General features: G+C 40.7%; 1 protein-coding gene across 4 annotated transcripts in view; it reads left to right on the top strand.

The window, feature by feature from the left end:
* Positions 1–27609, top strand: part of eIF4A (eukaryotic translation initiation factor 4A) — a 149593-nt gene that overhangs the window by 51537 nt on the left and 70447 nt on the right. For all 4 annotated transcript variants that reach the window (XM_067766074.1, XM_067766072.1, XM_067766071.1 and 1 more), the window contains exon 2: positions 4995–5221. In XM_067766074.1, coding sequence (XP_067622175.1) covers positions 4995–5221 — 227 coding nt within the window. The remainder of the gene's footprint in view (positions 1–4994; positions 5222–27609) is intronic.

Genomic DNA, 27609 nt, shown 5'->3' with positions numbered 1-27609 from the left:
AGTTGCGAAACCAGTCAAGTTCTATACCAGTTATACCTATACGTTACATTTTTTTAATTAAGATCTCCCTATCCACTGTTTCAAATGCTCGTTTGAGGTCAAGGAAGACTGAAACAACCACTTTTTTTTTTATTATTTAACTCCTTTTTCCAGTCATATATCACCAAATTAAGAGCTGTCTCACATGAATGTTTCTTTCTAAAGCCTGACTGTTGGTGGGCTAGTATATTATTATCTTCAAGGTATTTCATTAACTGGTTCTTAACATAAGCTTCAATTATTTTACAATCACTAGGCAGGGTGTTTATGGGCCTAAGTTCTTCAGGTTTTACTGTCTTCTTAACTTTTTCCACTGGTATCACCGTTGACGTTTTCCACTTTTCTGGTACAACACCCTCTTCTAGGCTGTTATTGTTTATTTTTCGCGTAGAAATATCCTGTATACGATACACAGTCTTTAAGTACTCCATCAGATAAAAGTTTTCTGCCGCCTATTTTATATTTGAACTCTTTCTCAGAATATTAATAATTTCATCTGTTGTTAATTTGGCAAACTTTAATCTAGAATTGACTTGTACATCACTTAGTGCTACACGGCAAGGTTCTATGATGTTATTAATTTCTATTACGCTATTTATAAAGAACCTATTTAGACCATTTGCCAGCTCAGTTTCATTTACTACCATCATACCATCTATTACCGCCTTTTTAATCCCTTCGTTATCTCTCGTTAAGCAAACCGCTTGCTTGAGATGTTTCCACATTTCTTTGGCGTTATTTTCATTCATTTCGACTTTATTTTCCATATATTTAACTTTATTTATTTTTACTAGCTTTTTGTAGATACGATTTATATTTTTATATTCGTTCCAATCACCTGTTTGTATCGCAAGCTTATAATTATTATATATGCATTTATTCATTTGCGTCAATCCTCTGTCGTACCATTTATTCATTAGCTTGATATGAACTTCTTTTTCATACGTTAAACTCTCAATAGCTTGCATTATTATGTTGTTCACTAATTCGACTTTCTCATCAATTAGTAGGTTTTCATTTATGTTGAAGTTACATGATCTCAGGATGCTTATTAAGATCTCACTATTATATTTATCCCAAGCTGTGATTTTCTTGGTCATTCTCATCTGGTATGATTTAGACGTTTTAATATTGAACATTATTGTTTCATGATCTGAAATTTTGTATGCAGGCAAATTAGTGCACTGAATTTCATCTGAATTTGAATATAATAAATCAATTTTAGATGCACTTGTATCTGTAATTCGAGTATTAGATCCTACTTTTTGGGTCATACCCATCACAGAAAATATCTCATTCAATTTTGTACTATATGTTGATATGTAGTTCATGTTTATATTAAAATCCCCGATTAGTAACCTGGAAAAATTGTTGGATTACGTGTTCCATTTTCTTCATGTTGGAGTACTCTAACAATATTCCTTTGCAATGCGTTTGCGGACCACCATCAGCCGATCATTGCTCGTTTTTTAACGACCGCCATCACAACACGATGATTTTGCATACAAATAACTGATAATAAATTTTACTATGGCAACTCTGATAAAATGCGCATTGGTTTTATGTATACATACTATAGTATAGAGAAATATTAGTTTCTTTATTCACGAAAATGCTAAATAACATAAGAATATATAAGAGTACTTTGTAAAGTACTCTCACGTATGTACTCTATGGAATACTCACAAACAAAGCGAGAGTGGGATCACCTACTCCTCTCCTAGGACATCGCAATGTTAATTGGAGCATTTTGTATGAATACAGATTAGATTTGGAGCAGTCCTATACTCCCTAAGGAGTATTCCTTACATTATTTATAGAGTACTCGCATTTTTTGAAGGGTATATTACATTTACTTCTTTCAAATTTATCGATTAATATTTCATTTAGGTACTCGATAAACGCTGCATCACTTGCGCTTGGCGAATGATACAGAACCCCTATTTGCTACTTTTTATCGACCTTTTTCAATTTTATTATAATGCACCATAAGTTCATATTGACACTAGCATTATAAATTACATTTATCTCCACTGTCCTATGAACATACACTAGTACTCCTCCTGTATGCCTGCTGTGCGAGTCGCATCTAACCATATTATACGATGCTATTTCTAATTCGCTGTCTTCAACATCTTTCGTTGTACACGTTTCCGAACATAATATAATATAAGTTCACATTTGTTTGATACTATGCTATTAATATTCAAGTATATGCACTTTAGTTTATTGTGTCTAGTCTGCAGTCTTTCTTTGTATCGAATTTTCTTCAGCGGTATCTCATTGGATTGTGGCGGGCTTATCAGTGCGTCGGGTGTTCGCTGCTAGTATCCTAGCCTTTGTTTTTTTGCATTCAAGTGCTTTAGGTAGACTGGGCACTGTCTGCTATTGCACGAGTGATTGACATCTAGTCCTAGATTTAACTTCTCATTTGCCTTTATGCAGTTTATACACATATTTGCTGGTTCTTCATTACACTCAATGGTCTTATGCTTTCCCAAGCATTTGGTACAAACTTCCTCGTTTTTGCATTCAGTCGCCTTGTGATTGTATCCTCTGCATTTGAAACACGTCACATCAACGCCATCGTAAACTTTGCATCTTTCCCATCCTACGTTCAGCTTATCCAATTTTAAAGCATTAGTAAACATTTCCTCGTCCACCTCCAATATTGCGTTGTAATAGTTTTTGTTGCTAGTTTTAACATTATATTGCTTAATAATTTTTATTTCACCCTGTTCTAGGCATTTGTTTTGCTTTCTTAGACACTCGATCAGGTCATCTCTATTCTTTTCAAACTGCGTGCCTGTTATAAATAATTTTGGTTTATAGTCACGTGGTATCTTTATTTCATATTCATCACTTACTTTTTTGTCCATAATTTGTTTAATCTTATTTCTTTCATCTTCATTAATACTATCGATCACCATAATACCATTATGGCCCGCTTTAATGTCTGTTATCTTTAGCTCGTTAGGGTTAATTTTATTGTTTAGATCTTGCCTTGTAGAATAGGAGCCCGTTTCTTAAGCTCTGGAACGGTACTAGCTGTGTGTTTTTATTTTCACCCGTTCTTAGCATATCTGCATATGTTTGTTGTGGTATCTCATCGTTTTTCTTCTTTACTATTGTTTTTTTTTCACTACAAAATGTCTCATTCTCCCTCCCCACTACTTCAGCTTAATTTTTTATTTTCTCTGCTATCTCCCGCACTTTTCTTGATGCATTTTTAAGGTCGCCAAACGTTTATTGTATTTTTCCTCCATTGTTTTCATTAACGCCTGCATCTCTTTTTTGTTGATTTTTAAAGCTTCTTCAAATTCGTTTTTGTATTCTTTTAAATAACCACTGTTCCTATTAACACTCTCTTGCATGTCTCGCAATATCAGGTCAATATTATGTATGTATGTAATACACTCTTCGCAAATAAAATTCACCATTGGATGCGTTCCTATTACAGTAGCTTTATAGCTAGATAAAAGATAGATAATTAATTGAGGATCGCACTGCGACCATTGGTCTATTGTGCCCTCATCTGCTTCACAACACCTCATCCAAGCCGACATCTCTGATGAACCCTAGCAGTTCACCTGGCTTGAGGGATTTGATGTGAGAATGTTCTGGCCATGGTGAGCCCATAAACTTAGCCCTACGTCTTGAGATTGCATGACACTCCAGGAGGATATGGTCCGCCGTCTCCGCTGATCGATCACAAAATCGGAATGTGTTGTTCGATATTATACCCAGCTTTTGCATGTGGCTGTTCAGTCTACAGTGTCCTGTAAGAATAGCTGTTAGAATTCTTAGGTTATATTTCGAGAGGCCTATAAATGCCCTGTATCGAGTTGTGCAGTAACCCCCTAACAGTAGCTTAGATTGTCTCAGGCCTGGCATATTACGCCAGTGTTCTTCCCTCTTTTCCCTTTCTTTTGCGAATAGATGCCCCCTAATTTCCTGCGGGCCTACTGGCAGGAACGGCTCAGGACCAATAGGTCGTATCGTTGCTGCCTCTCTGGCCAGGCTGTCCGCCTGCTCATTTCCCTCGACTCCCCTGTGACCAGGAACCCAGGCCAACAGTAGTTCGTTGTGTGCTCCTAGTTGATTGAGCTTTTCCACGCACTCAAGGACTAGTGCTGATTTTATTTCAAATGCCGAGATGGCCTTGAGGGCGGCCTGACTGTCACTGAGTATGGCAATTTTCTCATTGGAGTATTTTCGCTGAAGGTTCAGGTCCGCTCACTGGCTTATGGCGAATACCTCCGCTTGAAAAATGCTCGGGTATGCTCCCAGGGGTATTGATATCTTGGCTCTGGGTCCAACGACTCCAGATCCAATCCCCTCTGGGTCTTCGAGCCATCGGTATACCATACTATACTGTTTAGCTACTGAATGTTCTCAATTCTGTTTTCCTCCCACGTACCCTTGTCTCCCAGTTATACTTTATATCTTTTCTCATATACTATCCGCCTGAGGATATCATCCCTCGGGAGTTGAGAGATTGGGATCTTCTCTCTCAATTCCTCCATGTTCCGGGACGATATGACTTTACCTTTGCCCGAGCCCTCCTTGACGATATTAAGGAGGGCTCGAGCTTTATAGCTATCCAAGCCGGAACATTTTGCTGCCGAGTGGTATACTTTCGCACACATACCCACACATCTAATTCCCGTCTCCCCGCGAATTGCAAGTTTGCACTTGTCACACTTATTTTCGCTTTCAAGTGAACTGATCTGCTTATAGCGTCTCTATCTCATATATTTGTCACTTTTAATAATTATTTAAAGGGTTTCACCATTTTTGCAAACAAAATTCAACGAGCGATCTTAAACACGTCCGTTCCTCTCGACTTCGACTTATCAGTGCATGTTTCAACTTTGAAATTTAAAATATAGTCCACACAAAATCTAATAGCTCAATACAAGCCAACTAATAAGATATTTATTTTCTCGTAATAGGGATGATAGAAGTGATATAGCCCATGAAGGTCCTGGAGGTATGGATCCCGAGGGTGTCATTGAGTCTACTTGGCACGAGGTCTATGACAATTTTGATGATATGAATTTACGTGAAGAACTACTACGAGGCATCTATGGTTATGGTTTCGAAAAGCCGTCAGCAATTCAGCAACGTGCCATCATTCCTTGTGTCAAAGGTCGTGATGTTATTGCTCAAGCACAATCAGGTATGTATACTCAATAAAATAAAATTTTACATACAAACGTTATATGTAGATTGGCCCAAGAGCAAAAAAAAAGTTTCTTTCTGATTAGCTAATTTAATTAGTGATACCCCAATACATTATCTTTTATGAAACCGTAAAAGAACTTTTACCGTGGCATAATAGTAATAATAATATTAATACGCTTCCCAAGGCAGCCGGCCGGTTCTATGTACCGCAGCGACTTTGGATTTTTCCCGACCAAGGGTTGTCATTTCAGTGTAACCCAATTTCATTTGTTGCGTCCTCCCACAAATTGTCATCCTCCCAGCAGCAGCGTTCTTGCGCCATACTCTCCTGCTCCGGGAAGGTTTCGAACCCAATCCGGGACCTGTACCTGCATCCGTTGTTCGGCATTACAGTCCATCCCGACAACTGATTTAATCGCTTCCCAAGGCAGTTGGTTCTATGTACCGTAGCGACTCGGGATTTTTCCCGACCAAGGGTTGTCATTTCAGTGTAACCCCATTTAATTTGTTACGCCCCTCCCAAAATTGCCATCCTCCCAGCAGCTCCTTGCAGCGGGACTGCTCCATATTCCCTTGCTCCGGGGAGGTATCGCACCCAATCCGGGTCCGTCTCCTGACCCCGGTCCTGAGAAATGGTTTTGCTGCATCTGCCAGAAAATAATCTTTTAAGGACGGTCATACTCTTGTCAGTGTGTGTCGTGTAAGGGATGATTGCATCGGACAGGTTCTGGGTTAGATTCCAAAACCAGACGTCCACGTATCTTCTATAGATCTTTTGTGGCTCCTTGCTGTTCACGCGTTAGGAAGTCCCGTAGTCTGCGCCTTAGCGCCCCCGCTACCTTCCAGCAGCCCCGCTGCTCAGCAAGCCACAACAAGTACCCGCTGCCGCTCGCGCCCCGCGGCGCCACCAACTCACACGGCTGCTCCCACTCATACCTACAATCTCCGTCGTAGAGTCGGGAGCAATGCCGGGCATCAGCCCCTGCCCCGTCTTCTCCCCCCCCCCCCCCCCCCCCCCCCCCCCCTCTTCCGGCAGCAATTGTGTAAGTCAGGGAAACAGACTCTTAGTCCCTACCTCCCTTTGCACTTTCTGCCAGCACATAATATCTATGGCGCTTCCCAAGGCAGTCGGTTCTATGTACCGGAGCGACTCGGGATTTTTCCCGACCAAGGACTGTCATTTCAGTGTGACCCCATTTAATTTGTTTCGTCCCTCCCCCAAATTGTCATCCTCCCAGCAGCTCCTTGCAGCAAGACTGCTACATATTCTCTTACTCCGGGAAGGGATCGAACCCAATCCGGGTCCGTCTCCTGACCCCGGTCCTGAGAAATGGTTTTGCTGCATTTGCCAGAAAAGAATCTTTTTAGGACGGTCATACTCTGTTCAGTGTGTCTCGTGCAAGGGATGGTTGCATCGGACAGGTTGTTCTGGGCTTGATCCCAAAACCCGACGTCCACGTAACTTTTATAAATCTTTTGTGGCTCCTTGCTGCTCACGCCCAAGGGCGTCCCGTAGTCTACGCCTAAGCGCCCCTCCACTACCTTCCAGCAGCCTCGCTGCTCAGCAAGCCACAACAAGTACCCGCTGCTGCTCGCGCCCCACGGCGCCAACAACTCAAACAGCTGATACCACTCATAACTACTACCTTCGTAGTAGAGCTGGTAGCAATGCTGAGCATCAGCCCCTGCCCCCGTCTTCTTCTCCCCCCTCTTTTCTGGCAGCAATCGTGCAGGTCAGGGAAACAGACTCTTAGTCCCTACCTCCGTTTGCACCGTCTGCCAGCACAGAATATATAGGTTTGCGACATCCGCTCAATGCAGCTCCTGCCTTGGGTGGTGCCACTTTCCTAGATGTTCTGGTCTCCGCGACGGCAACCCCTCGACGGGTTTCATCGCGCCATGTTGCCAGGTCGCAAACCCAAATCATCCGGGTACCCCAATGCTTGCCCAAGGGCGCCCAGTCCCAAGGCCACAACAGCAATTGCGTCCTGGCCTTCCACAACCTAGGCGTAGTCACCCGTCACTTACCCCTAGAGTGGCGGCGTCACCCCTCATGCACTTCAGAATTCTGCAGTTAAACTGTAATGGACTAACTGGGAAGATTACGGAGATAGTCGATTTCATGAAGCGGCACAACATCCGCATTGCTGCGATTCAAGAGACTAAACTCACAGCAAGATCTGCATTGCAGACCTGCTCTGGTTATAATGTCCACAGGAAGGACCGCGAGAGCGGAAATGGAGGCGGCCTCGCGTTTATTATACACCACTCTGTGCAATATCATATATTTGATCCTGGCATCGACCGCAGGGACAATGTCTTAGAACGTCAAGGCCTATCTGTCCGGTCAGGCGATCTAGAAATCATCAACATCTACATCCCTCCTGTCACCTGTTGCCCCAGTGGATACCGCCCTAAAATCGAGGCCTTACTCACTGGCAACAATCGCATTATCTTAGGCGATTTCAATGCCCATCACGACCTATGGCATTCAAACTTGCGGGCGGACAGTAGGGGTGAGATTGTAAGGATAAAATCCCCCAAATTAACTCTTTAATAATCATCTGGCAACATCTCAATATTGTTACTCACAATGATATTTAATTGTGAATATTAAAAGAGAAAGAATAAAATATAAACATAATACGTCATGACATATTGTAATGTAGTGTGTAAGAGAGAATACGATATGTGGGGTGAAACATGAAAGTGACGAGTAGCAAGAGTGACATCGGCACTTTCATGTTTCACCGCCATTAATATAATTTTGGATATCAAAGTATGCAGACGCATTTGAGTGTACAGAAAAGTTTTAAATAAAGAAATTAAATTCAAGTTACAGAAAAGTAATTGTAGAGTTGTGATTTTTATGCTTTTTAAAGTGTACCGCAGACGGCCGCCGCGGTAGTGCAATTTTAAGCAAATGCACACCATGGCAACAATATGGAGGCGGCGCCCTCCACGTTTTCAACTTGTACCTTATATGGCGCTGGGACCACTTCCAGGTAACCGAGGGTGAGTCTGGGTCGGCTGGCGAAGCCGTAACTTATATGGCGACCGTGACAGGACGCAAACGGATTTTTCGACGAAGGACTGGTGGTGAGTGTGGAAAATTTTTTTAACTAAGGATAGTCTTTGGCTAGCGGTGAAAAGATAATGTGCGTGGTGTGCGAAAGCAAGGATAAAGTGCGTGGTGTTTAATATCAAATTTAATAAAAAAATAAAATACAATTTTCACATCAGATTTAATAAATCTAAATTGCTAAAATTCTCAATATCAAATTTAATAAACTGAAATACAATTTCTAAACCAAATTTGGCAATTTCCTAGATCAAATCATTAAAACTACAATTTTCATTCAAATTTAATTCAAATTTAATAAAACCCCAATTTCAAAATCTAATTTAACCAAAAAAAAAAAAAAAAAAAAAAAAAAGGAAATTTAACACTTTTCCAATTTCAAATTTAACAAACTACGATTTTCAACACAAATTTAATAATTTTCCTAATCAAATTCACTAAATCTACAATTTCTAAATCAAATTTAATAAAATTATAACTTCTAAATTTAATTTCATAATTTTTCTAAATCAAAAGCTACAATTCTAATAAAGCTACAATTCTAAACCAAATTCAATATATGTAACAACAATTTTTAAAGCAAACTTAACAAATTTTCTAAATTAAATATATTAAAACTACAACTTCTAAATACAATTAAATAAATCTGTAATTCCTAAACCTAATTTAACCAAACTACTAATTTCTAAAATAAATTTCATTAAAACTATAATTTCTAAATCTAATCGACCAAATTAAAGTATTAGCTTGGTAATACCAGCGAGTCTGTACCTAACGGCACTCACATCACGCCACGCCACGCATAACGGACCACGAAAACCATTCCACCAAATACAACGCCATTTTTGTCACCACCACCAGTAGCAGCAACAACACCAGCAGCGATTCAGGCCAGCGCAGCAGCAGCAGTAACGGAAACTAGCAGCAGCGACAATTAAGTATATATATGTATGTATTTAAAATTATTATTGCTTACGGGTCTTTTTCTTCTAACATATATACTTATATAAAACATTTTAATTACAATTATATGCAATGCATTCGCTTATCATATAATTAACTTGGATTGTTTCAATAGCATATAAATTTTGGATTTTGATATTAGGGTGGTTTTCGATAAAACCAATTAATTTTTTTTTGATACATACGGTGGTTTTCGATAAAAACAATTAATTTTTTTTGATACATACTGTGGTTTTCGAAAAAACGAATTAAATTTTTATAACATGCGGTGGTTCCGTGAAAAACCAATTCAATTTTTAATACATGCGGTGGTTCCGAGAAAAACCAAATTGAGATTTTTTGAATAAAGCGGTGCGTCCGTGAGTACATTTTAAGATTTTTACCTATTCATATACATAATTTTGAGCCATTTTAATATCAATTACTTTCATAGATCTTTCATAAAAATTCACTGCAGTTTCAATTAATTCCTCTACTAATTTGTTAAATATTTCCTTAATTTTTTTTTCTCTTCGCGCTTTTTCCTCAACAATTTAATTTAGAATATAAATTCAACATTCAAGCAAGTGCTTTAGTAATTTCATATGTACAACCTTAGAAGTGGGAGACAAGTGAAAAAAACTTCAGATTCAGAATCCGATTCAGACAAATCAGGCTCAAGCTACGAAAGTTTAGCCTCATCTTCGACCGAAAAAGTCACAAACCAGGAAAATAGATTTTCTTTATCAACAGATTTTCCAGGCTTCGAAAATTCTTCCATTAAAAATTCAACTTCAACTTTAGCTTCAAATCTTAACGATTCAAATAGTGAAATTTTAACTTCTTCTACTTTAAAACAAAAGCCTAACGACCCAAATAGTGCAAACTTAGTTAAGCCTTCCTCCAACGAAAACCCAGATCTTAACGATCCAATTAGTACAAACGTGGCCTCATCTTCTGCTAATTCAGCTCCAGATCTTAACGATCAAATCATGGCAACTCCAGAGGAAAAGAGAATTTTTATTAACACATGTGCTAATTCTATTAGAGAAAACTACAGTGGTGATCCACTAGCACTTGATTCTTTTATAGACAAAATTGAATTACTCGAACAATTCGCTACTGCAGATTTAACCAATACTTTTATAGCGTTCTTGAAATCAAAATTAGAGGGTAAAGCTCGTGAAGCAATACCAACACAAGTAGCTTCAGTCAACGAAATTAAAACAGCTCTACGTAATAGGATCAAACCAGACAACTCGAAAGTTGTAGCAGGGAGAATTGCAGCGTTGCACGTTAGCGGTAATAATTATACAGATTTTGCCAAAAAAGTAGAAGACTTAGCTGACTCACTTGAGCGGTCTCTTATTATTGAAGGGATCACTCAAACGAAAGCTCATGAAATGGCAGTCGAACAAACTGTTAACGTGTGTCGTCTAAATGCAAAATCCAATTTAGTAAAAACCATTTTAGCCTCAACGGCATTTACTGATCCGAAAGACGTAGTAGCAAAATTAATTGTAGAACAAAACAACGAAGTAACTGAGCGTCAGGTTTTAGCTTTTCGATCACGTGGTAACAGTACATTTAGAAATTCACGTGGTAGCTATCGAAGTTTTTACCCAAACCGCGGCTATACTGGTTATAGAAATAATAACAGTTCATTTTCACACAACAGCAATTATAACGGTAATAATAATCAAAGATACAGGAATTATCACGGAAATAGATATCAAAATAATCACAATAATAATGCGCGTCCAAATACCAACCCTAATCCAAACAATAGTAACAATAGAAACAGCAATTCGAGATCAGCCAATGGTAGAGGTCGAAACGCAAACGTTCGCGCTTTAAACGCCAGTGCCCCTCAGGAGCGAACACTGAGGGAGGACGAATTAAGCGAGTAAGCGAACTTCCCTCACCAATAGCCATCTATTGTTTAAATTTAAATTACTCAGATTTCATAGAATTACAACTAAACGAGTCACAAAAATTTTGTTCTTTCCTAGTAGACACGCAAGCCGACATTTCCTTAATAAAAATATCATGTCTAGACAGTAACATTTCAGTAAATACGAACGACATTATTAACATTACCGGTGTCACTTCTAATTCAGTTTCTACTTTAGGTAAAATTACCGCAAATTTAAATTTTTCAAACTTTTCTATTAAACATACTTTACACGTAGTAAATGAAGACTTTAATATTCCATCCGATGGCATACTGGGTAAAGATTTTCTGAAAATTAACAAATGCATTATTAATTATGAAAGAAATAATATTTCCTTTTGGGTAGGTAATGAAAAAGTCGCGATACCAATCCTACACGGAACAGAAAACGACAGTTGTATCATTCCACCGAGATGCGAAATATTCAGACTTTTTGATTTAGGAAATTCACCCGAGCCACTTTTCGTGGACTCGCAGGAAATCGAAAAAGGTGTTTTCACAGCTAGGTGCATTGTTAATTCCAGTAACCCAATTATTAAAGTTATAAATACCACGGATGATATAAAGTGTGTCAAAAGAAAAAGTATTCAGACAGAAAAACTTTCAAACTATAATGTTTATACAATTAACAAGACAGAAACAGAAGACAAACGTACGAAAAAACTAACTTCGATTTTAAAAAATCAAATACCTCAACATGCTCATAGTAAATTAATTGACCTTTGCATAGATTATGCCGACATTTTCGCTCTTGACACGGACAAAATGACTTTAAATAACTTTTACGAGCAAAAACTAAGATTGACAGACAACGATCCGGTATATGTTAAAAACTATAGATTGCCATATTCTCAACGCGAAGAAATAAATCGCCAAGTAAATAAATTATTAGACAACGATTTGATTGAACCTAGTTATTCGAATTACAATAGTCCTTTGATTGTAGTCCCAAAGAAAGATACAAATGGTCAAAAAGCATATCGTATGTGCGTAGATTTTCGCGCAGTAAACAAAAAACTCATTGCTGATAAATTCCCACTAGCTAGAGTTGACGATATTTTAGACAATCTCGGTAGAGCAAAATATTTTTCCACATTAGATCTTTTTTCAGGATTTCATCAAATCCCCTTGCATCCTGACTCTCGTGACATTACGTCATTCAGCACTGATCGTGGCGCATTTAGATGGAAAGTGCTTCCATTCGGCTTAAATATAGCACCAAACTCATTTTCGCGAATGATGACCATAGCTTTTTCGGGTATACCACCCAATGTCGCATTCTTATACGTCGACGATATTATCGTCATAGGGTGTAGCGAAGCACACCACATTAAAAATCTTTCAAAAGTTTTCAATACTTGTAGATCTTTTAACCTCAAACTTAACCCAAACAAATGCAACTTTTTACGACCAGAAGTTACATTTTTAGGTCATAAATGCTCAGCCAAAGGTTTGTTGCCAGACGACTCTAAGATAAACGCAATTAAAAAGTATACGAAACCGACTGACAAAGACGCGGTACGACGATTCGTCGCGTTTGCAAACTATTACAGACGGTTCATACCTAACTTTGCGTCTCTGGCAGCGCCTTTAAATCGATTAAGCAGAAAAAGAGTTGAATTTGTATGGGATGTAGAGTGCGAAAGAGCATTTTTATCTTTGAAAGCAGCGTTACTTTCACCAAAATTACTTCAATATCCAGATTTTACTAAACAATTCATTATTACAGTTGATGCTTCCACAACTGGATGTGGCGCTATTTTAAGTCAAGAACAGCAAGGTAGTGATTTACCAATTTGTTTCGCTTCTAAAGCATTTAATAAAGCAGAACAGAAAAAGCCTATTATAGAATTAGAGCTTTTAGCTATTTACTTTGCAATCAAGCAATTTCGACCATATGTGTATGGTACCCATTTCATTGTAAAATCAGACCATAGACCTCTAGTATACCTATTCAACATGAAAGACCCATCTTCAAAACTTTCAAGAATAAGACTGGAACTATCTGAATATAACTTTACTATTGTATATATAAAAGGTAAATCAAACGTTTGTGCTGATGCACTATCGCGTATAACAATCGATGAGATTAAAGAAGCTAATAAACAAATTTTGGCAGTACAGACAAGAGCCATGACAAAAAAGGCAAACGACAAACATTTACACAGAAAAACAGACAAAACCGACGAAAAACAACTTACTTTACATGTCTACGACAAATTTTCATTCAATTTTTCGAAAAAAGTCCCACGAATAAGATCTGCAATTACGTACGATAAAAATAATAAAACAACAAATTTAAGAATTTTTGCGCATATTAAACATAAGAAACTCGAGTTACTTAGTTTTGAGCTTGTTAACGAAATAATGACTTTAGAGAAATTATTTTCGAGGCTTGAATCAGAAGCCGGCAAACGCAAAATTAAGCAGATTGAATGGCCTAAAAACGATATTATGTTCGAACATTATACAATTACGAATTTCAAAAATATTGGAAATAAAATTTTAAAATCATTAGAGATTATACTGACAGATCCAGTGGAGACAGTAACAGACGAAGATACAAAATTAAAACTTATGAAAATTTACCATAATGATCCCATTTCCGGTGGACATTGCGGAATGAAAAGACTTTACGCAAAATTGCGAACAAAATTTTATTGGAAGAACATGACTCGCGATATATCGAAATATATCAAAAATTGTAAGGATTGTCTCTTAAACAAGGTTAAACCTAAAACAAAAGAAAAACTTGTTTTAACACCAACTCCTTGTAAACCATTTGATATACTAGTAATTGACACAATAGGACCCCTACCTGAGTCCAAATATGGTAACAAGTTCGCACTTACCATGATTTGCGACATGACTAAATATCTGGTAACAGTCGCTGTACCGGACAAATCGGCAAAAACAATCGCTTCAGCTATTTTTGAAGGATTCATTTTAACTTACGGCACAATGAATGCCATAAAATCAGATTTAGGCACTGAATTTAAAAACGAATTATTTGAAGAATTAACAAAGCTTTTAAACATTAACCATAATTTTTCAACTGCATACCATCATGAAACTGTTGGCACGATTGAACGTAATCATAGAGTGTTTAATGAATACTTACGTGCATATCTAAAAGACAATTTTTCTGATTGGGATGTTTATTTAAAATATTTTACCTTCCTACACAACACTACGAGTAGCACAGTTTTCGACAATCAATTTTCGCCTTACGAGTTAGTTTTTGGAAAAAAGGCAACTTTGCCTAATGAATTAACAAAAGAAAAAATTGACCCGATCTATAACGTCGAAAACTATGCCAAAGAAGTTAAGTTTAGGATGCAGAAAACGCACAAAATGGCACAAAACCTAATTAACAAAAATAAATTACAAAGTAAAAATTTGTACGATAAAACGGCACGACCTTTAATTGTAAAAATCGGAGATAGAGTGCTTTTACAAAATGAACCACATCATAAACACGAAAATATTTATCAAGGTCCGTTCATCATAACCAAAATTAACGAACCCAACGTAACTATTTTCGATGAAGTCAAAAACAAAGAAAAAGTGGTACATAAAAACCGCCTTAGTAAAGTAAATTAACATTACTTTAATACCTTGATAAAACGTTAAATACCATTGAAAAATAAATCCAAAATTTTCTTACTAGAATTTAAGCAGCCACGAAGGCTTAAAAATTGTTAATACAAAAAAAGTAAAATAACACACATTTTGTATATTCAAAAAAAACCTATTTCATGAAAATTGTTCGTATTTCTTAAGTTCAAACAAAAAAAAAAAACAAACAGAAAAAAAAAAACTATTTCAAAAGCAGCAAAGATTAAAAATGTAAAACTTTAACAAATTTAAAATATATTAAAATGTAAATATCCACAACAAAAAGAAGAACAAACAACATAATTTAATAAATTAAAATCAAATTCATTCATTTGTAGTGATCAGTAATAAAAATGGTTCCGAACCAACGAATTAAAAAGGGGAGGTACACCCTAATATAAATATATTCGTTCGTTCGCAACAATTTTTATAAGTTATGGCCAAAGAAGAATGTGACAAAATTGATCACTTTGTCAATTCTTCTTTTCCCCAAAAAGGGTGATGTAAGGATAAAATCCCCCAAATTAACTCTTTAATAATCATCTGGCAACATCTCAATATTGTTACTCACAATGATATTTAATTGTGAATATTAAAAGAGAAAGAATAAAATATAAACATAATACGTCATGACATATTGTAATGTAGTGTGTAAGAGAGAATACGATATGTGGGGTGAAACATGAAAGTGACGAGTAGCAAGAGTGACATCGGCACTTTCATGTTTCACCGCCATTAATATAATTTTGGATATCAAAGTATGCAGACGCATTTGAGTGTACAGAAAAGTTTTAAATAAAGAAATTAAATTCAAGTTACAGAAAAGTAATTGTAGAGTTGTGATTTTTATGCTTTTTAAAGTGTACCGCAGACGGCCGCCGCGGTAGTGCAATTTTAAGCAAATGCACACCATGGCAACAATATGGAGGCGGCGCCCTCCACGTTTTCAACTTGTACCTTATATGGCGCTGGGACCACTTCCAGGTAACCGAGGGTGAGTCTGGGTCGGCTGGCGAAGCCGTAACTTATAAGATGTTGGCGGATCAAATAGAAGAAACGACGTTCTGCACAATAAACGGAGACGCTCCCACACGTATGGTAGGAAGCTGTCATAGCTCGCCAGATATCTCAATCGTGAGCGCAGAACTCGTAAACTGCGTCAAGTGGCAGCCGATGGTAACATTGGCATCCGACCACCTGCCCATACTTATTTCGTTCGAGTGTACCGCCGACTTCATCGTCACCGAAAAACGCACTTTCATAAACTTCAAAAAAGGAAAGTGGGAAGAATATAAATCTGCAACAGACAGCAGCTTTGCTGCCCTCCCTATCCCGACTGATGCCCGACAAGGGGAGCGTGCCTTCCGTAAGGTCATTGAATCCGCCTCGGCACATTTCATTCCCGCCGCGAGAATTCCCGAAATCCGGCCCCACTTCCCGGCGGAGGCCGCGAGCTTAGCGAGGGAACGCGACCTTATAAGACAGCTTGATCCAGGCGACCCCCAAATAAGGGATATAAACCAACGCATCAGATTGCTTGTGGACGAACACAAGCGGGCGAAATGGGAAGAGCACCTAAGAGGTTGTAACCTCTCTACCGGTGTAGGTAAACTTTGGTCCACCGTAAAGTCCCTATCGAATCCGACTAAGCACAAAGACAAAGTTTCCATCGCCTTTGGCGATAAGGTGCTGTCGGATGCGGAAAAATGCGCGAGCGCTTTCTGCCGACAATATATAATGCATCCTACGGTCGACAAAGATAGACGGAGAGCCAATAGACACGCACATAAACACAAATTCAGCGCGTCACCAATCACCATCACCGCTAGAGAGGTTGAGGACGCCATTGGTCGCGCTAAACCATCCAAAGCAGTGGGCCCAGACGGCATAGCCATGCCGATGCTTAAAAACCTAGGGAAAGAGGGTTTCAAATATTTAGCGCATGTCTTCAACCTGTCTCTCTCCACCTTTGCCATACCCGAGAAATGGAAAATGGCCAAGGTGGTCCCGCTACTAAAGCCCGGGAAACCAGCTAACGTAGGTGAGTCATATCGTCCGTTATCTCTCCTATCGCCAGTGGCAAAGACGCTTGAAGCCATTTTGCTCCCTTATTTCCAAGCACATTTGCAGCTAGCCCCTCATCAGCATGGCTTCAGAAAACTCTATAGCACTACCTCCGCGCTAAATGTCATTAGCACCCAGATAAATTGCGGTTTGAATCAATACCCCCACCATAGAACAGTACTCGTAGCGCTAGACCTATCAAAAGCCTTTGATACGGTCAACCATGGTTCATTACTGCAAGACCTGGAAGGGTCTACCCTTCCTCCATGTCTTAAAAGGTGGACCGCAAATTATCTGGGTGGTCAGGCATCGGTGAAATTCAGAAACGAAACATCAAAACCAAGGAGAATTAAACAAGGGGTGCCACAGGGTGGTGTCCTATCCCCACTTTTGTTTAATTTCTACATATCTAAGCTACCTTCACCACCGGAAGGAGTCACAATCGTTTCCTACGCCGATGACTGCACAATAATGGCCACAGGCCCAGGCCCAGAGATCGATGAGCTATGCAATAAAATAAACGGCTATCTCCCTGACCTCTCCAGTTTTTTCGGCTCGCGAAACCTGGCATTGTCACCGACTAAATCTTCCGCGACCTTATTTACAACATGGACGCCCCAAATGTCGACCATATTGAACATCCACGTCGATGGCACTACGCTACCGACTGTCCTACACCCCAAAATCTTGGGTGTGACGTTTGATCAGGATCTACATTTTGGTGCGCACGCAACCGCAATTGTTCCGAGAATTCAGAGCCGTAATAAAATCCTCAAATCCCTTGCTGGCAGTACCTGGGGAAAAGATAAAGAAACGCTCATGACCACATGCAAAGCAATTAGCCAGCCGATTACGTGCTACGCGTCACCCATATGGTCGCCAAGCCTAAAAACTACCCACTGGAAGAAACTACAGGCCTGCCAAAATACTGCTCTCAGAATCGCCACGGGCTGTCTTCTTATGTCCCCAGAACACCATCTGCATAATGAGGCGAGAATACTCCCCATCAGGGAGAGAAATGAGATGCTGACCAAACAGTTTCTGTTGAATACCCAGAAACATGGGCATCCCAACAGACATCTGATTGACGAACCGGCACCGCCTAGGGGCCTAAGGAGTCATCTCCGTAAGCATTTTGAGGAAATACGGCACCTGAGAACCCAGCCGTATGAAGCGAAAAAACACAAGCAGGTCCTTGGTGAACTCCATAGACAGGCGTCGGACCTTTATGTCGGGAATTGCCCGGTGAATCCAGTACTTGAAGAAAAATATCCAGAACTCGCGGAAGAGGAACGCATACTCTCCAGGGAAACGCGTGTCACTCTTGCTCAACTTCGTTCTGGATACTGTAACAGGTTAAACTCTTACCTATCCAGAATCAACCACGACATACAAAATGTATGCCCCGCTTGCAATGTGTCCCCACATGACACCAACCATCTCTTTAATTGTAATGTGGAACCAACGCCTCTAACACCCCTTTCCTTATGGTCCACCCCTGTTGAAACGGCAAGTTTCCTTGGACTCCCGTTAGAGGATATTGATAACAATTTGTGATCGGTCGCGGCTATTAGGTGGGGCGAGCATTGCTACAACAACAACAACAACAGCGTAGGTATTAAGTACGCTTTTGCTATTAGTAGACGAATATGTAACGGAGTAAAATATTGTGTAAGCCAGAGTGTACGAAGCATCCCATACACTTTTCCCACTGTGCGGAAGATGTGATATTTCCATGTCAAGGTTTTGTTAAAAACTACACCTACGCTGATGCTCTATTGCGAATTGGCAGTGAACAAATAATTTACTTACCATTGTGTAAATTTTGTAACCAACCACATATTTCCTTAAAATACAACAAAAATATAAATAAAAAATTAATAAAATAATGTTTAGTATTGCACTTAGGTTGGTATTGATTGAGCGCGAGGCAAATATATATGTGAAAGCGATTCGGAGGCAATTAAGGGACAATTATAACCCTTTGGTAAAATGATTCACTGTAAGCTAAAAATTACTATTTTCAGCACTTTTGAATAACAAGTTAATTTTTTTCAATTAGCTTTCGCCAATATTACAGGCTAAACAAGCTGGCATTCTAATATTTGCTAGCTATTCTTACCAACTCCTTGCCACCATTGAAGCAAACATTTGGAGTTCCACCAATTGTAAAGTTGGGTAAATGTCTTCGTTTTTTCGCATAGGGAAAAAGCGTTGGAAAGGACCATTAAGTGGGTCTTAGGTAATCTGGTTTCAGTGAGGTGATCAACATTTTGGAACCGTTGCTTTGTCCTCAATGGACAACTTGACCGACTGATACGTTGTGAAAAAATAGAATATACATACTTAGCAATACAGGAATTTCACTTTTTTCCACTCAGCTTCCGATTGTGCATTATTTATTGGTTTATTTCTCATAATAAAAGTACATATAATTATAAGAGTATCAAATTTCAAAACAAAAAATTAATTACATTTTGTTTTCCTCTCGTTCGCCTGTAAAATATAAGTGAAAAAATTTTGGTTTTCCCGCTGTTCATTTCGCCCGAACAAAGAGTTGCCGATAGGGTGAAATCTTTTTCGAACTTGAAAAATTGTTTCGCCACCCTCTGCGATAGGGTGAACAAAAACTGTGAATATTTTCGGGTGAAAATAAAACTCGCGATAAGGGCGATTAAGATATTGTTACGAATATTAGCAACAACACCAAGGGGTACTGCCATCTCTAAGCCGATGCTAAGCAGTGACTTGATGCACATCAATAATTCAATTATTATGTCTACACATATGTACGTACACGCAGGGAGAAGCAACACAGAAACACATGCAGATATCTTATCTGAGATATGCAATATAATTGTGGAAGTGTCGCTCACAAACACACGCGCGCTTGAGCTGTGAGAGAAGCTATAAAAATTGTGCATCTGTAGTTATAGCTGAGAAACTTATAGCAGATAACCAACTAGTAGATTCTAGAACAGAACCGCCTAGAAATGTCAACGAGTAAACCAAACTGTATAAAAGGCGACACCAGTAGAGGCACAATAATCAGTTTTGATTAAGCACGCTATCTGTCGAGCAATAGTAGATTTATTTATTGTGAAGTACTTTAGTAAAGGTCATTTTGCATTATTGAAGAGTGGAGTTATTTATTCAATAGTTTAGTGATTCGAACTTAGGGGAAGAAGGTTGCAGATAAGAGGATTTGCAGTAAATTCGTTACAATTGGTGTCAGAAGAGGAATTGTTGAATAAATTCCGGAGATTGGGAATACAACTTGGACATGGCAAAGTTAAGTGAATTGAAGATCCCGCAACTGAAGAAGGAGTTGGAGAGCCGTGGATTGAATACAACCGGCATTAAACTCGAACTTCAGGCACGACTACGAGAGGCAATGTAATTAGAAGGAATTGACGTGGAAGAGTATGTCTTTCATCTTGATGGCGATGAGACAACAAAATTGGAGGAGAAAAACCAAACATCGCAGGCATTTACCAGCACAGACTTCAACGTAATATTAGCTGCAATATCTGCACAAACGTCGACAGTAACATCCAAGATGGAAACTCAACTGGAAGAACAAAAGACATATATGACATCTCAGTTGGCCGAGCAGTTGAAAGCACAAGAAACGCGTATTTCAGAAATGTCGACACAGATTACATCAAAGATGGAAACACAACTGAAAGAGCAAGAGGCACGCATAACAGTACAACTCGAAGCGCAAGAGGCGCGTATATCATCAAAACTCGAAACGCGTATGGACGAGAAAATAACACAGTTTGAGGAAAAAATCGAAGCCGTGGTGGATGCTTTGAGAGGTCGCATACAGGAGTTGCACTTAAATCGCGCTGCAGTTTCAGCGAGTAATCCAAAGGTAAAAACACCATTTTTTGACGGTTCTGTTCCTTTCCAGGTCTTTAAGCTATAGTTTGAGAAGACCGAGGCAGTGAACAATTACAATGCGGAAGATAAAGATGCTGCACTGTTCATGGCATTGAAAGGGCCTGCAGCTGAGATTTTACAAACAATTCCAGAGGGCGAACGGAACTCGCTTCCCAAGGCAGTCGGTTCTATGTACCGGACCGACTCGGAATTTTTCCCGACCAAGGACTGTCATTTCAGTGTGACCCCATTTAATTTGTTGCGTCCCTCCCACAAATTGTGATCCTCCCAGCAGCTCCTTGCAGCAGGACTGCTCCATACTCTCTTACTCCGGGAAGGCATCGAATCCAATCCGGGCCCGTCTCCTGACCCCGGTCCTGAGAAATGGTTTTGCTGCATCTGCCGGAAAAGAATCTTTTTAGGACGGTCATACTCTGTTCAGTGTGTCTCGTGCAAGGGATGGTTGCATCGGACAGGTTCTGGGCTTGATCCCAAAACCCGACGTCCACGTAACTTTTATAAATCTTTTGTGGCTCCTTGCTGTTCACGCCCAAGGGCGTCCCGTAGTCTACGCCTAAGCGCTTACCCCCATAGTGGCGGCGTCTCCCCTTATGCACTTCAGAATTCTGCAGTTAAACTGTAATGGACTAACTGGGAAGATTACGGATATAGTCGATTTCATGAAGCGGCACAACATCCGCATTGCTGCGATTCAAGAGACTAAACTCACAGCAAGATCTGCATTGCAGACCTACTCTGGGTATAATGTCCACAGGAAAGACCGCGAGAGCGGAAATGGAGGCGGCCTTGCGTTTATCATACACCACTCTGTGCAATATTATATATTTGATCCTGGCATCGACCGCAGGGACAATGTCTTAGAACGTCAAGGCCTATCTGTCCGGTCAGGCGATGCAAACCTAGAAATCATCAACATCTACATCCCTCCTGCCACCCGTTGCCCCAGTGGATACCGCCCTAATATCAGGGCCTTACTCACTGGCAACAATCGCATTATCTTAGGCGATTTCAATGCCCATCATGATATATGGCATTCAAACTTGCGGGCGGACAGTAGGGGTGAGATGTTGGCGGATCAAATAGAAGAAACGACGTTCTGCACAACAAACGGAGACGCCCCCACACGTATGGTAGGAAGCTGTCATAGCTCGCCAGATATCTCAATCGTGAGCGCAGAACTCGTAAACTGCGTCAACTGGCAGCCGATGGTAACATTGGCATCCGACCACCTGCCCATACTTATTTCGTTCGAGCGTACCGCCGACTTCATCGTCACCGAAAAACGCACTTTCATAAACTTCAAAAAAGGAAAGTTGGAAGAATATAAATCTTTTACAGACAACCGCTTTGCTGCCCTCCCTATCCCGACTGATGCCCGTCAAGGGGAGCGTGCCTTCCGTAAGGTCATTGAATCCGCCTCGGCACGTTTCATTGCCGCCGGGAGAATTCCCGAAATCCGGCCCACTTCCCGGCGGAGGCCGCAAACTTAGCGAGAGAACGTGACCTTATAAGAAAGCTTGATCCAGGCGACCCCCAAATAAGGGATATAAACCAACGCATCAGATTGCTTGTGGACGAACACAAGCGGGCGAAATGGGAGGAGCACCTAAGAGGTTGTAACCTCTCTACCGGTGTGGGTAAACTTTGGTCCACCGTAAAGTCCCTATCGAATCCGACTAAGCACAAAGACAAAGTTTCCATCGCCTTTGGCGACAAAGTGCTGTCGGATGCGAAAATATGCGCGAGCGCTTTCTGCCGACAATATATAAGGCATCCTACGGTCAACAAAGATAGACGGAGAGCCAATAGACACGCACATAAACACAAATTCAGCGCGTCACCAATCACCATCACCGCTAAAGAGGTTGAGGACGCCATTGGTCGCGCTAAACCATCCAAAGCAGTGGGCCCAGACGGCATAGCCATGACGATGCTTAAAAGCCTAGGGAAAGAGGGTTTCAAATATTTAGCGCATGTCTTCAACCTGTCTCTTCACCTTTGTCATACCCGAGAAATGGAAAATGGCCAAGGTGGTCCCGCTACTAAAACCTGGGAAACCAGCTAACAGGTGAGTCGTATCGTCCGATATCTCTCCTATCGCCAGTGGCAAAGACGCTTGAAGCCATTTTGCTCCCTTATTTCCAAGCAAATTTGCAGCTAGCCCCTCATCAGCATGGCTTTCTTCAGAAAACTCCATAGCACTACCACCGCGCTAAATGCCATTAGATAAATTGCGGTTTAAATCAATACCCCCACCATAGAACAGTACTCGTAGCGCTAGACCTATCAAACGCTTTTGATAGGGTCAACCATGGCTCGTTACTGCAAGACCTGGAAGGATCTACCCTTCCCCCATGTCTTAAAAGGTGAACCGCAAATTATCTGGGTGGTCGGCAGGCATCGGTGCAATTTAGAAACGAAACACCAAAACCAAGGAGAATTAAACAAGGGGTGCCACAGGGTGGTGTCCTATCCCCACTTTTGTTTAATTTCTACATATCTAAGCTACCTTCACCACCGGAAGGAGTCACAATCGTTTCCTACGCCGATGACTGCACAATAATGGCCACAGGCCGAGGCCCAAAGATCGATGCGCTATGCAATAAAATAAACGGCTACCTCCCTGATCTCTCCAGTTTTTTCGCCTCGCGGCGTTGGCATTATCACCGACTAAATCTTCCACGACCTTATTTACAACATGGACGTCCCAAATGTCGACCATTTTGAACATCAACGTCGATGGCAATACGCTACCGACTGTCCTACACCCCAAAATCTTGGGTGTGACGTTTGATCAGGATCTACATTTTGGTGAGCACGCAGCCGCAATTGTTCCGAGAATTCAGAGCCGTAACAAAATCCTCAAATCCCTCGCTGGCAGTACCTGGGGAAAAGATAAAGAAACGCTCATGACTACATACAAAGCAATTAGCCAGCCGATTAGGTGCTACGCGTCACCCATATGGTCGCCAAGCCTAAAAATTACCCACTGGAAGAAACTACAGGCCTGCCAAAATACTGCTTTCAGAATCGCCACGGTCTTCTTATGTCCCCGGAACACCATCTGCATAATGAGGCGAGAATACTCCCCATCAGGGAGAGAAATGAGATGCTGACCAAACAGTTCCTGTTGAATACCCAGAAACCTGGGCATCCCAACAGACATCTGATTGATGAACCAGCACCGCCTAGGGGCTTAAGGAGTCATCTCCGTAAGCATTTTGAGGAAATACGGCACCTGAGAACCCATCCGTATGAAGCGAAAAAACACAAGCAGGTCCTTGGTGAACTCCATAAACAGGCGTCGGACTTTTATGCCGGGAATTGCCCAGTACTTAAAGAAAAGTATCCAAAACTCGCGGAAGAGGAACGAATACTCCCCAGGGAAACGCGTGTCACTCATGCTCAACTTCGTTCTGGATACTGTAACAGGTTAAACTCTTACCTATCCAGAATCAACCCCGACATACAAAATGTATGCCCCGCTTGCAATGTGTCCCCACATGACACCAACCTTCTATTTAATTGTAATGTGGAACCAACGCCTCTAACACCCCTTTCCTTATGGTCCACCTCTGTTGAAATGGCAAGTTTCCTTAGACTCCCTTTAGAGGATATTGATGACAATTTGTGATCGGTCGCGGCTATTAGGTGGGGCGAGCATTGCTACAACAACAACAACAACAACAGCGAACGGAACTGTTATGAAGCATTGATGGGCGCTCTAGAGAGACGATACGGAACTGAGCATAGGAGACAGATATACCAAATGGAGTTGCTGAACCGCTTCCAGAGGCCTGGTGAAATTTTGCAAGAGTTTGCGTCGGATGTTGAAAGGCTGGCACATTTAGTGAATGCGGACGCACCCGTGGAATACACTGAAAGGGTAAAGATTCAGAGCTTTATAATTGGCATACGGGACGTCGAAACAAAGCGAGCTACATACGCAAGCCCAAAGCCAACATTCGCAGAAACGGTGTCACAAGCTCTGATTCAGGAAACAGCGTCGCTTCTGTGTAAGCCAGTTTTCAAAGCACGCCGTGTGGAAGTAGAAAGACCAGAGTGGGTAGACGCAATATTGGAGTGGAAGAGTTATCAAATGCTTCAAATGCGGGAAGCCCGGTCACATTGCACGTCATTGCGATCTTGGTCCTAATAGTTCCAACAATGTGGGTGGCCGTAAACACAATGCTGGAGGAGATGAGCAAGAGCGTGTAAGATGTAAAGAACGAAAACTTGCCCCAGCTATGGAATGTCCTGTGATATCTGTGTCGGAAATTGGAAGAAAATCGTGCAGTCTTGCCGTCAAAGGAAAGCTGGATGACAGGGAGCGGGTACTGACTGTAGATACGGGCGCATCTCATTCCTTAATCCGATCTGACTTGATCAACAGGAGAGTAAAACCGTTACCTGGAGCAAGGCTGCGTACGGTCACTGGCGAGTATAGCCAAGTCCAAGGAGAATTGGTATGTGAGGTATTAATTGGAAAGGTCATGGTTCTACACAAATTCATTGTGGCGGAGATTGTTGATGAAGTCATATTGGGAGTGGACTTCTTGGTTGACCATGACATCAAGATCATAATGCAGAGAAGGGTGATGCGTTATGAGACCCAAGATGTGAAACTTAACTTCAGTTTGGAAAAAGGGCTCAGCAGTAAGCGAGTGCTGGTGGAGGAGATTCGACAGAGACCACGAAAGTCAAGGAAAGTAGATCGAGCAAAGATTGATGGATCGAATGGGCCAAATAAAGCGAAATCAAAAGTACCTGAGAGAGAAACACCGGCATTGACAAAACCTAATGGACGCGCTAATAAAACTGAAAGAATTTTCCAGAAAGAATGCAAGTGTGGTTTCAAGCCAGCGCGCACTTCTGTTGGGAAACGTCGGAACGGTACTGAGTATGTGAAGCCAATCCGTCAAGAGCAAGCTCTACAAAGTATTTCATTGGCCAAACAACAGAGTGCGAGGGACCGATCAAGGATAATGAGTAGTAAGATGAAACGCAGGTACGATGAGAACAATAATTCGGAAGGTTTCTTGGAGGGAGGTTTGGTACTGTTATACAACCCTCACCGGCAAAAAGGTGTTCCATCCAAATTTCGGTGCAGTTGGGAAGGCCCGTACAAAGTTGTGAAGAAGATCAGTGACACAATCTACCGCATACAAACCATTGGGAAACCACGAAGTAGAAGAGTGGTACATTTGGAGATGCTAGATGCGTTTAGATCGAGAGACTTGTCTCATCGGGACGATCAGACTTAGGTGGAGGGCAGTGTTACGAATATTAGCAACACTAAGGGGTACTGCCATCTCTAAGCCGATGCTAAGCAGTGACTTGATGCACATCAATAATTCAATCATTATGTCTACACATATGTACGTACACGCCGGGAGAAGCAACGCACAGTATAAAAGGCGACACCAGTAGAGGCGCAATAATCAGTTTTGATTAAGCACGCTATCTGTCGAGCAATAGTAGAGTTATTTATTGTGAAGTACTTTAATAAAAGCCATTTTGCATTATTGAAGAGTGGAGTTATTTATTCAACAGTTTAGTGATTCGAACTTAGCAGAAGGTTGCAAATAAGAGGATTTGGAGTACATTCGTTACAATAGCCGTGTTTTTTTTACACGCGTATACGTTTCGTTTGCGCGTGAAAAAAACGCCTATAATGCTTAGGAGCGAACCGAAAAGCGGAGACACAACGCTCTGGTGGTCATAGGGTATAACATATAGCTGAATCAGTTGCGATGAATTGTGGACACACATATAATACATAGAATTAGTGTAGAGGGTGAAACAAAGACACATAATTCAGTTACATCTGAGTATAATGCGTATTGCAATTTAGTAGGACAAAATTTATGCGCAGCAATTTCAGAGGTGTATTTAAAGTTTGTCGCTTAGCAGTTTATATAAAGTTAAAAAATACGGCTAATATATACATTCCAAGTTGTGTAATTTGTTATCGAAATTTGTGTGAGTTTTTGACTTAGTGTTTACGATTGCCTTCGTTGGTTGCTAGTATCCAATCTTCCTCTTCTTTGCCGTTAGCTTTTGTTGATTAACCGGACACATTCTATCCAGAGAATCATGATTTTCATCTAGTCCCAAATTTAATTCTTTATTTGCTCTGATACAATTAGTACATTTGTTTATTGCTTCTTTATTGCATAAAGCATATTTGTGTTCTCCTAAGCATTTTGCGCATACTTCTTTTTCTTTGCCCTCGCTTGCTTTATGATTAAAGCCTTTGCATTTGAAGCAAAACAGAACTTGCACTGCATCATAGATTTTACAACGTTCCCATCCTACATTGAGCCTTTCTCCAGCTAGTATAGTCGCAAAGACATCAGCCTCGACTTCCATTACTGCGTTACAGTATCCAGATCGAAGTTGAGCTAGACTGACTCGCGTTTCCCTAGGGAGTGTGCGTTGCTCTTCTGCAAGTTTTGGGTATTGTTCTTTGAGTACAGGATTCACCGGCAATTCCTGGTATAGAGGTCCGACGCCTGTTTGTGGAGTTCAGTGAGGACCTGCTTGTGTTTTATGGCTTCATACGGCTGTGTTCTCAGGTGCCGTATTTCCTCATAATGCTTACGAAGTTTACTCCTTAAGCCCCTGGGTGGTGTTGGCTCATCAATCAGATGTCTGTTGGGATGCCCAGGTTTCTGGGCAGGAACTGTTTGGTTAGCATTTCATTTCTCTTCCTAATGTGGAGTATTCTCACCTCATTATGTAGATGGTGTTCTGGGGACATAAGAAGACAACCTGTGACGGTTCTGAGGCAGTATTTGGCAGGCCTGTAGCTTCT

Source organism: Eurosta solidaginis, chromosome 2, assembly GCF_040869045.1.
Source record: "Eurosta solidaginis isolate ZX-2024a chromosome 2, ASM4086904v1, whole genome shotgun sequence".
Classification (NCBI taxonomy): domain Eukaryota; kingdom Metazoa; phylum Arthropoda; class Insecta; order Diptera; family Tephritidae; genus Eurosta; species Eurosta solidaginis.
This window is presented reverse-complemented; position numbering and strand designations above follow the sequence as displayed.